Consider the following 12,500-nt stretch of genomic DNA (forward strand, 5'->3'; position numbering starts at 1 on the left):
CCTAATAGAGGAGGTTAAATTCATTAGAATTAAGTTCCTGCAGTCCAACCCCACTCAAAATTCCAACCCTATTTTAACCTAAACCTAATCTGAGACAAATTTCCCTCCAGTCCGATCCTGTCTGGGAAAGTCTTAGAGATGATACCGAGATCAAACATATATGTTATTACGCCAGATGGCTTCCCCATATATTCGAAGTGGAATGATCCCATCTTTGAGGGTGTAGCAGTATTTTGGAGGCAGTTAAGAAAACCGAAAAACTATCTTTTGCCTAGTCCTTGGCATTTGCTTAACCATGCGAGAAAATAGGATTTCTTTCACTCAGAAAGTAAAGTTAGTCTGTGCACTCAAGAGTAAAGTTTGGGTGAAGGAAAATCTGGAGGTTGAAAAGAGAACTTGGATCAAAGAACACGTGATATCCTAAGGTGCCTCGTACACACAAAAATTTAAGCTCATGTTTAACAGAATCACGAGAATTTTGAGGGCAATGTAAGACTATGTAAATTTTATGTCATTTCACTATTATATGTGTTGATAATGAGTCAGTTTGTTGCGCAGAGGGAGTAAAAAAAATATGGGTTTATTCGTGATGATAATAATAATAATAATAATAATAATAATAATAATAATAACAATAATAATAATAATAATAATAAATCATTTATTTCTGAGAGGGTGTATATTAAAAAATCATAAGTAACGGCACAATATGACAATTTCTAAGAAAATTGTATTTTTCTTAAGATACTTACCACGCCCCAATAAATAGGAGGCCTCTGAGCGCCAGCTCTGCAACCAGAGTTTCTCTACCCCCCCCCCCCCCCCAAAAAAAAAAAAAAAAAAAAAAAAAAAAAAAAAACAGGCCTAAAACCCCGACACCCCCCTTCTCACCTGTCCGACCCTGATCTCTCTTGTTTTCCCAGCAGGCCCTAGAGGGACGCTTCAGGTGACCTTTCCAGGTTGCCATTAACCATTCTACCCTGGTCCCATGCAAGATAGTATCTAACAGGAGGGTCTATCGCGGGGTAGGATTAGGGGCAATTACGCTATTGGCCTGTGGTAGGTATGTTAGGAAGTATACAATTTTCTTAGAAATTGTCATTTGTTCCGATAGGAATCCTTACCACAACCCAATAAATAGGAGCCTCCGAATTAGGAGGAGGGGACATAAACCCTGCAAGAGGGGTGAGAGTGTCACAAGGGGGGGAGGGGGAATCCTGTTGGGGAAAAGTCTTATAAGGTAATAGAGAAAAGTATGTTAGTCAGGGAATACTCACCCAGAAAACATCTTCCTTCCCGGATCCTTTCATGGTAGGTAGAGGGGAAAGGGATTTGAGATGATCTACCCCTTGCCGTTTCATCTCGACTGTGCCGGGTATGGCCACCCATAGATCCTCTGCTGGGCGACCATCAATGAGACAGTGAATAGTCTCCACGTGTGAAGGGAGAGGTTCTGGAAGTGTGATTGCCTTTAACAGGTCTTGTCACAGAGGCAGGAGCCACCGGGATTTGCGAATCACTCCTTTTCAGGCCACCATAGAGCTACCCGTGTCATCTTTGCTTTCCCCGCAGCGGAAGACGGTTTATGGTCGGCCACAGTAGACTGAATGGGGGGAAGGCGTACACGTCAAGGCCATCCTACGGATGTTGAAACGCGTCTTCCAGAGCTGCTGCTGCTTCACATTCAAACTCGTCACAAAGAGGTCCAGGCAGGGAGATCCCCTCTTTTCTATCACTGCCTTTGCCACTTCTGGATGAAGGGACCATTCCGCCGCCAACACTTGTACCCTTCTGCTGAGACCGTCTGCGACGGACGTTCCTCTTTTCCAGGATATACCTGGCTGTTAGGGAGATGGCATTGTCCTCGGCCCAAGACAGGATTTCCACCGGACAGCTCGTGAACCCGGCAGGAGTGTAGGGCCGCCCTGTTTCTTGATGTAGGCGACGACAGTGGCATTGTCGCTCATCAGAGCCACTGTTCTTCCCACCAATAAGCTTCCCAAGTCAAGGAGAGCCCTCTGCACTGCTAGAAGTTCGAGCTCGTTTATGTGAAGGGCCTCCTCCTCCGGAGACCAATGACCTTCGGCCGTCTGTTCGTCAGGTGAGCTACCCATTCCTCCCTGGATGGGTCTTTGAACAGAAGGACCTCCAGAGGAGGGTCCAGTAGTGAGAACCTGCTCGGGTGTTCTTTGGGTCCAGCCACCACTGGAGTGCTTCCCTGGTTGACTGGGACAGGGAATTCTTTGCTGGCAGTCACTGGATTGCTTGGGCCTGCACCTCCTTCAGCTCCCACTGGACCAGACGTAGGATTAATCTTCCCCTGCGAAAGACATTCTCCAGGGTCACCAGGTGTCCTACCGGCCTCTGCCACTCCTTCGGTGACACCGGATCTTCCCTGATGAAAGGCTTCGCCAAGTCTTCTAGTTTCCCGATCCTCTCCCTTGTTGGGAAGGCTCTTGCCTGCACGGATCATATTTCCATGCCCAGGAACACTGTCCTTTTGGAGGGCAGTGACTTCTCCCAGTTGAACACTACCCCCAGTTCCGTGCAGAAGGCCACTAGCTTGTCCCTCTGCTGCGACAATCACCCGAGGCTTTCTCCACCAGGAACAGGTGGCTGAAGAAGTCTGGCAGATTGGGGGCCACTGCCTGGATAGCTCCTTGAACTTCCTCCTCTAAGGCCCTCCAACGAGTTTCCTCCTTGGGGTGCCTGGGAATATCTCCGAGCCCTGACATCAGAGACGGAGAGGAGTCATTGAAGGGGATACGGTACCTCCTTTAAAATCTATACCATCCATTGATCTGCTCCTTCCTTCGCCCAATTTCTCCACTTTATATTGAGGCATCTCCCTAACCCTGGAGGACACAGGGGAGAGGGGTTCCGCCCCCTACTTCCACATAAAGAAGAGGTCGTTACATGCCCCTCGGATTGCTGGGGGTCTGTGCCTACTGCTGACAGGGACTGACTTTTGTTCTCCTGTGGGGGGCTGCACCGGTGGGGGGGGGTCCCAATAGGTGAATGATGAGGCTTGGTTTGGAGGCATGGGAAGGCCTGACTGGGCCCTGGCTTGGCTATGTTCCCGCGGTCGGTATTAGGGGTGCTCTGATGAGGACGACGAAGATGAGGACACCTTATGAAGTATCACGTCGTGACTTCCCTTCCTCCACTTATCCAGCGCTTCCTCCTGCTGATCCTCTGGGAAAAGCGTCTCTTTGATGATGGGGGCATTCCTAGGCGAGAACGACATCTCTCCTACGCAGGATCCAGTTCGAAACTGAGGTGTATGACTGACCCACCAAGAAAGTGCTAGCCCTCGACCACGAGACTGCTAGGTCTACAAACTATTCCTTCGCTCGACTTCTCACATCATTCTCCAAGGTGAAGGATACCAGGGTCATGGACCAGAGGTCCTGCCAGGAGGCCACGTCTGCAGAGGCCTATGTGGCTGCTTCTGTGAGTGTCGCCTCCTGGACTGTGAAACCAACAGCCCCGCCAGACAGTCTCTCTTCTGTGGATAAGGGGGCTAGGGCAGCCAGATTTCTTTCCAATGGTTGGTGTCCCTGAGAGGTTTCCTTCGGAGTTTAGAAGCACCTGTGCTTCACCTCCAGGAAGGGTAAAAGCTTCAGTGCTCCGTGGGGGCAGCAGTGATCCTCTTGAGCAGCTGGTTGATGTCCTATGAGAGGGGTAGGACCAGGGAGGGCCTCGCCTCCCAAGGGGTTCCAAACTGGCATTCCAGACTGGTGTCGTGAGGTCGAACTTGCACCGGAGCGGGATTGAGCACGTCATTGAGCTTCCTTATGAGGCCCAACAACCTCTGGAAAGACGACACTTTCTCTACCACCTCGTCCTCCTGACGGTTTCGTAACCCCATCTCCGGAGACCACTCACCGGCTTCGGGAGCCCCACTCGCTGGACCTTGCCATGGAGTTTGAGACTGCACATCTTGGAGGTTAGACCTAACTACCGAGGGAGCTCTATGCCGTTCCTCTTCTAATCAGCTCCGCTTCGGCGCTCGAGCGGGATCTGAATACCCAAACCCACAAGACCGCAGCCTAGAGGAATGGCGTCCCCTAACGCAGTCCTTCATCCCCTCCTGACGTGGCCGATCCTCGGCGACTGGGGGTGAAAAGGCGACGTCATCCAACAGGAAAAAATCCTCCCAGGGACCTTTGGGGACAGGGTCCACCGTTCCCCACACCAGTAAAGGATCCCTTAACAAAGACCAGAACAGTGTCCTCGGGGTGCCTGAAAAGGCCTCTAGCTCCCACGAGGTTAGAACAGCAGCAAGGAGCCACTGAGTGGAGGATAAAGATGACGCTCTGAGGGCGGAAGGCGGCTTCTACACCCAAGAAGGGGCAGAGGAGCCGGTCACTGGTGGCAGATAACAAGCTGTAGGGTGGTGCCGGGAAGAGGGTTGGCGGCTATTATGACCTATAAGGTTAGGTTGCCCGTGCCACCCCATCGGCGGGAGAGCGGTTCGGGTCACGTGGTTTCCACGAGGAGCCGCGTAATCCTAGAGCAGACGCTCGCAGCTAGAGATCACGACCTGTAAAGTCCCAACGATCTTCTCTGAGGCCTTTCTCGGAAATGGAAAGGACAAGGTGATTATGCCATCAATCTGGCAAGGAGTTCGACTCCTAACACCGGAGGGCAACACACGAGGTCCCGTCTCTAACACAAAGGGTACTTCCTCCACTACTGTGGGCAACACTGGTGACAGAGAAGGACCCGAAACACTGGGTACAGAAGAACAAGCCGAAGAAGGACGCGAATCACTGCCCTTCCTCGAGGGCGACCTGTCCCTCTTGGCCTTATTCTTCTTCTTTGTGGGGATTGACTTCCATGTGAGACAAGAAAGCTTCACAACGCTTACCATTTACCCCTGGGCAACGACATTGCACTCGCACAGATTCCACAAGAAGAGATCGAACGACATGAGATCCAAACAGGTAAGGCACACTAAAAGCACAAAGGAAAACACTGATGAACACAAGAGAGACAGAAGTCGACCAAGCGCAAGGACGGCCAGAGGTTAAGTGGTTAATGGCCACCTGGGAAGGGCGCCTGAAGTGTCCCTCTATGGCATTATTATTATTATCCTTATTACTTACTAAGCTACAACCCTATTTAGAAAAGCAGGATGCTATAAGCCCAGGGGCCCCAACAGGGAAAATAGCCCAGTGATGAAAGGAAACAAGAAAAATTAAATATTTCAAGAACAGTAACATCAAAATAAATATCTACTATATAAACTATAAAACCTTTAACAAAACAGGAGGAAGAGAAATTAGATAGAATAGAGTTCCCGAGTGTACCCTCAAGCAAGAAAACTCTATCCCAAGACAGTGGACGACCATGGTACAGAGGCTATGGCACTATCCATGACTAGAGAACAAAGGTTTGATTTTAAAGTGTCCTTCTCCTAGAAGAGCTGCTTACCATTGTTAAAGAGTCTCTTCTACCTTTACCCAGAAGAAAGTGGCCACTGAACAATTACAGTGCAGTAGTTAACCCCTTGGGTGAAGAAGAATTGTTTGATAATCTCAGTGTTGTCAGGTATATGAGAACAGAGGAGAATCTGTAAAGAATATGCCAGACTATTCGGTGTACGTGTAGGCAAAGGGAAAGTGAACCGTAACCAGACAGAAGGACCTAATGTAGTACTGTCTGGCCAGAGAAAGGACCCAATAACTCTCTAGCGGTAGTATCCCAACGGGTAGCAGGTGCCCTTGCCAACCTACTACCTTCGTACTAGGAAAACAAGTGGTAAGTGTCACGCAGTTGAGAAGGTGGGTTCAGGGGGTTAGGCCTGTTGGGGGGGGGGGGGGGGATCTTGGAGGAAACTCTGGTCGCAGAGCTGGCACTTGGAGGCCTCCCATTTATTGGGCCGTGATAAGGATTCGTATCGGAACAAATTACATATGTGAAATTATTTTATCAATTTTGAGATCAGGTCAATTTGTAAGAGTGATAGAAGACTTAACTTGAACTTTCCTTTTACTCTAACCTTACTTTACACTTTTGATAAATTTACGAATAAGGGTCATTTTATATTCTTTAACCATTTGCACTGAAAAAAAATACATCAGCCTATTAAGGCCATATGCTTTCAAGCATAGAAAATCTTCAGAATATCGTATTGCTAAAATTCGTAGAATCTACAGGTAGTCAGTTATGCTTGAGGCTTGCATATCATACTGTGTTAATAAGGGATGGTGATGTGATAGTGGTGTGAAATGACGGAAAATAAATGGTGAAAATATTTCTGAGAAGAATAAAGGAATGGGCGTCTTTTTTCTCCGTGATTAAAATCCACAAATACCCTCATAAATCATTGCCATACAAATATGCATAGTTGCTCGAATACAATTTCATCTAATAAAATCATCCTTGTTTCACTTGGAATTACAAATAGATATTTACAGGGAAAATACAATTTAGCATTCTTAGATGTGTGCGAGGCTAACCAGAGAAACAGCAGCTGGAGTAGGTGTGTCAAATGTTAACAATGTCCCCTTCATGTAAAAAAATGTGGTGTTAATAAATGAAATATACAGCAACAGGTGTCCAGGTTTAACTTCTATATTGTGGTGGCCCCTTGGAAACATCCCTGCCTGGCGATCGCTCAAACGCGATATTTTTTTTTAGTGACTGCAACCTCACCATCCTTGTGAACTAAGAATACGGGGTTTGGGGGAGCCTATAGATCTACCTGCTGAGTCATCAGCATTCAATGCCTGGCCCTCCCTGGTGCTAGCCTGGGTGGAGAGGGGGCTTTGGCGCTAATCATTCATATGTGGTCAGCCTCTAGGTAAATTTCCTGCCAGATATCACTGTGTCTTGCCTCTGCCATTTATAAGTGGACTTTGGCCCTTTAATCAGAAAAGTTGGAAATTAATTATTTTTATAAATGTTGTGGTAAGTTATCACCAAAAAAAAAAAAAAAAAAAAAAAAAAAAAAAAAAAAAAAAAAAAAAAAAAAAAAAAAAAAAAATTACGGGGTTCATTGCTGTTTTAGCTATTTTACTAACATAAAGCAAACGAAAGTAAGTGGGTGAAATTCTAAATAGATAGACAGAAAGATAGATAGATAGATAAATAGACAGATGATAGATATTGGACCCAGAGTGAGTAAGAGATAGAAAGACAGTAATTCCGTATGCTAATTCAATGCATAGGTAGATAGATAAATAGACAGATGATAGATATTGGACCCAGAGTGAGTAAGAGATAGAAAGACAGTAATTCCGTATGCTAATTCAATGCATCCAAACTGAAATTCAGTAATTATTGGCTATAGACAAAATCATATAACTAGATTAATCAAAGTAAATTCCCTCTGGATTTCACCTCTCTCTCTCTCTCTCTCTCTCTCTCTCTCTCTCTCTCTCTCTCTCTCTCTCTCTCTCTCTCTCTCTCTCTCTCTCTCAATAGAAACAAGCTCTAATTCACCGCTCGTTGAATTATTCTCCCCCCAAAAATAAAAAAGGTTATTGAAAAAGCATTTAACCTTCAAAACAAAAAGGAAAAAATTATGATCTGGCAATGTTCATTACATAAAGAGCTTTGATAGACTGAATGATGTGCCTCATTACAGATAATTAATTAACTGAAATAATAAAAATCAAAACTAAAAATAACGAAATCGACTCTGCGTATAAATTTCAAGGAATTCAGGCCTCATAAACCAGCTTTGATAAAATGGAAATTGAAATGATCATCTCCGATACAACCAGGTGATGACTGTATTACGACACGAGGGCGTTACAGGCGGTGAGTGGGCGGTACATGATTAGTGAGGACGTTACAGATTTCAAAGAAATACAGAGGCGTTGATTACAATAAGGTTTTGCAGGTGATGGCCATACTGTGATCATTACAGATGGGGACTATGATACAATGAATGTGATACAATGAAGACATTTTAAATATGATGAATAAATGTGATACAATGAAGGCAATAGAGATGATGAATAACACGATGAAGTCTATATAGATGATGAATAACACGATGAAGTCTATATAGGTGATGAATAACTGTGATACAATGAAGGCAATATAGATGATGAATAACGCGATGAAGCCTATATAGATGATGAATAACTGTGATACAATGAAGGCACTATAGATGATGAATAAAAGTGATACAATAAAGGCATTATAGATGATGAATAACTGACACGATGAAGGCAATAAAGATGATGAATAACTGTGATACAGTTAAGGCATTGTAGATAATAACTATGACACAATCAAGGCATTACAAAAGATGAATAACTATGATACAATGAAGGAATTACACATGTTGAATAACTGTGATACTATGAAAGAATTGTATATGTTGAATCACTGTGATAAAATGAAGGAATTATAGATGATGAATAACTGTTACACAATGAAGGAATTATATATGTTGAATAAGTGCGATACAATGAAGGCATTATAGGAGATGAATAACTGTGATACAGTGAAGTAATTATAGATGATGAATAACTGCGACACAATGAAGGCATTATAGGAGATGAATAACTGTGACACAATGAAGGAATTGTAGATGATGAATAACTGCGACACAATGAAGGCATTATAGGAGATGAATAACTGTGACACAATGAAGGAATTGTAAATGATGAATAACTATGACACAATGAAGGCATTATAGGAGATGAATAACTGTGATACAGTGAAGTAATTATAGATGATGAATAACTGTGACACAATGAAGGCATTATAGGAGATGAATAACTGTGACACAATGAAGGAATTATAAATGATGAATAACTGATAAAATGAAGGAATTATAGAATGACGGAATTATAGATGATGAATAACTGTGACACAATGAAGGCATTATGGGAGATGAATAACTGTGACACAATGAAGGAATTATAAATGATGAATAACTGTGATAAAATGAAGGCATTAAAGATCAAGACAAATTGGGTATCAAATGTTATGGTTGTAACACGATAATGGTGTTAACACATCTTGCTAAAATTTCAGAGTTCCTTAGGAAACACAATACTTTGCATTACCTGAAAAAACAAATCTTAATTTGTCATCCTTACCAATCAGATCGGTAGAACAACGTGACACAACATAATTTCCAGAATAGCTTAACCTATAGAATTAGTCAAAAATAAAATGATGGAATAAAGACCTCTGGTAAATTTCTGACAATTAATTAAGAGGGATGTTAAAACTGGTTGCAGAGGGAATCAGGTAAGGATGGAAAGAATATTGAACACACATAACCATAAAATACTTCTTGATTATAGGATGGCTTTAGAACGGTCATTGCGTTAATTAATCAAATTTTAGTCAATAGTTTTAGAACAATGAAAGTTTGTCAGTAATGAAAGACCTTATAAGAAGACAGGTTAATAATGCAAGTCTCAGTTATGTTTAGATTAAATTCATTTGGTAATGTGAACTTAGGAGCCAAACTGGCAGATTTACACACAGCATCTTTTAACGAATAATTCTTACAAAAATAAATGAATGTGAAAAGAACAGCTGACGACACACACACAGAATTACTGACCTGTTTTGGAACTGTTGAATGAATCTATAAGAGGGGATGGGAGGGAAGGCATTATTATTCTAATCGTTACTCGATAACAGACAGAACTGATGGTTATACAGCAATAATTGTTTTCTTTTCTCTCCGAAGATACGGAGAGATAAAAAGAGACTAATTATTATCATCAAAGTAGAATGAATGCGGTTTGGGTACGAATTGTGATGCATGACATTTAAAAATGGCTGATAGCATCATGAAAGGGGATTAATACAATTACAGGAGAATAATGATGCATTTACAGACACTTGCAAGTGATGACACCTGCCGTGAGTAGTACTGTTTGGTTAATAAGGAAATATCCCTATTTCAAAACAAAATATATTACAAATAATCATCTGTAAATATTGTGAAATATAGCATACATATGTTTGTATGTATGTGTGTGTATGTGTAAATATATATGTATATATACATTAAAATACACAATTTTCCGTGTATTTATAAAATAACCCAATGTATGAAAAATGAAATTTATTTAGCTTTCGAAGGGACCATCTCCCTTCCTCTTCAGAAAACAAATGTTTGTTTTCTGAAGAGGATGGGAGATGGTCCCTTCGAAAGCTAAATAAATTTCATTTTTCATACATTGTGGGTTATTTTATTTATGTGTGTATATATATATATATATATATATATATATATATATATATATATATATATATATATATATATATATACATATATATATATATATATATATATATATATATATATATATATATATGTGTGTGTGTGTGTGTGTGTGTGTGAGCACGCTTGCAAATGTGGTTACAGCCCTGTAGGTACACTTATAAATTCGTATGCATATTTTTAGTATGCCAGTGAAAATAGCCTGGGTACTTTTAATCATCATTTTTATAACCTATAAATCATTACCCCAACTGAATAAAAAAAAATGTTTCCAGGGAATATAAGGGAAAAAAATCTCAAAAAAGTTAATATGTATTTGCAAAAATAAAAAAAAAGAAATATATATAAAAATAAAAAATTGATAATATGCTTTTGTAATCGAATCACATCGAAAACCACCTTCCATGATTGAGCTATTGCATCGTACCGGAATCGCATTCATTGTAACCTATGAACGTCGTCGGGGAGGTTGTCTTACCTGGAAAGGCCGCGGGCAGAGTGTAGGCAGTGCGTGGAGGCGCGGCCGAGGCGGGTCGGTCGGCCGAGTTGGCTCGGGCCAGCGACCTCCGCCTCCATTCGGCCTCCAAGCGGCGCTCGAGTTCCAGCTCCTCCGGGGCCGTGTCAGAGCGCTGCAGAGGCGCCCTGCGGGCCCTGGCGGGTCCTCCACCTAACATGGTGGATTCCTCTTCTGTCCTTCCCTTGGATCTTTCACTCTCGAACAGACGGCGACGAATTCTCCATCGTTCTGGGCAATGCTGTGGACAATTCTTCGAAGTTTGACCCGATTCCTCTCAAGGGATGCATTTGTAAGATTTCCTACGATGAACACTATGGATCCCAAAAAGGGATCATTCATTAAACAATAGGATCAGCTGATGCATGATAGAGGAACATAGTACTTTCTTTTATTATCTATCTCAAATAAGAGGCCGTCGAAAGAAAATTGTCTTTTTATGAAGGTATCTTATTAAACGCGTGATTGAAGAACGTATTGCCAAACTCATCAGGATATTATATGGATCCGAATAATCGAGCTATAAAGAAGATGTAAAATCTAACTACACTCGTAGCAGCTACTCCCATACGGTCGTTAGCTACGCTTCTTTGAAAAACAGTAAAAAGGAAGTGTAATAACTGGCACTGAGACGCTCTGAAGCATGTGGCACTGGAACAGGCGGGATGCAGCACGAGGGAGAGCAGGGGGAAGATGATGGGGAGCAATCAGACGGAGGGTGGGCAGGGGAGGAATATATTCAATAGTGACAATAACAACAATAATAATAACGACGACAACTGCTAAATTCCTAATCAATTGTGGCACTCACAAAGGACCTTTCTTCGGCCAAGAGGCACTTTGAACAACGACGAATAAGTCCCTAATCTTAGCTCCGGGAGGCATTACGTCTGCTCAGATGCGTCTCCGCTGCTTTTGTCGAAGGCCTTGCACAATCGAGGGATCACAAACACGCCCTGGTTGATGCTAATGATGATGGCGTTGTCGTCTTCCACGTCTTTTCGACTCGTTCTGGACATTTTGAATGGCGTTTCTTCACCTGTGAATTTCAATCTAAGTAGATTTCTGATTTCCCTTCACTTCACTCAACTTCATCACTTTAGTACCCACAGGCCATTATTTTCTTTTTAGTTTATGCGTACTTTATTTGTTTTCTTTTCCATAACCGGCACAATTTTGTTTATACGAACATACTAAAGTCTTCTTCAGCCAAGTGTTAAGATGCTTCCTCCAGCCGTGTTAAGACTATTTCGATGCCAATATCTCAGTGTGCTTCAACTTCCTTATCTTCCTGGTGAGGGGAGGAGGATCTTTTTCTTTGTGTCCAAAGATAGTCACTGCTGGATTCCGTTTTCTTTGAGCTGCAAAGAAAGAGAAAAAAACATATCAACACAAGGCTTCAATTAACAGGGTCTTTGAACAATAATATTATTAATAACCTACATATCAAGGGGCCAACTAAGAGGGCCACTTTTAGAATAAGTGGTTCCAGTTGGATCAAGACGGTACCCCAGAGGTTCTGTAATTATGTTTAGAATGAAAAATTTAAGCATAGTCTGTTTAAGTTTGCGTTCATATTAATGATTTACTTAAATATATATATAAATTTGTTCAGCATTATGATTTCTTCTCTATTTCTATAGTTAGTACTTTTGTTGGAAAAATATAAATCAGAAATTGTTCTTTGGGTCATGGATTATAACTCATAATGCACAAATTCCAATTATATTTCTAAGAACTCCCTAAAAAATGTATTATAAAAAAGGAAATTTT

At 42.2% G+C, this 12,500-nt stretch overlaps 1 protein-coding gene across 1 annotated transcript in view; it reads right to left on the bottom strand.

The window, feature by feature from the left end:
- Positions 1-12,500, bottom strand: part of LOC137650234 (43 kDa receptor-associated protein of the synapse) — a 626,772-nt gene that overhangs the window by 280,805 nt on the left and 333,467 nt on the right. The window contains 1 exon segment of the mRNA XM_068383497.1: positions 10,692-12,088. Coding sequence (XP_068239598.1) covers positions 10,692-10,887 — 196 coding nt within the window. The 5' untranslated portion in view covers positions 10,888-12,088.

The sequence above is a fragment of the Palaemon carinicauda genome, chromosome 11 (assembly GCF_036898095.1).
Source record: "Palaemon carinicauda isolate YSFRI2023 chromosome 11, ASM3689809v2, whole genome shotgun sequence".
NCBI classification, from domain to species: domain Eukaryota; kingdom Metazoa; phylum Arthropoda; class Malacostraca; order Decapoda; family Palaemonidae; genus Palaemon; species Palaemon carinicauda.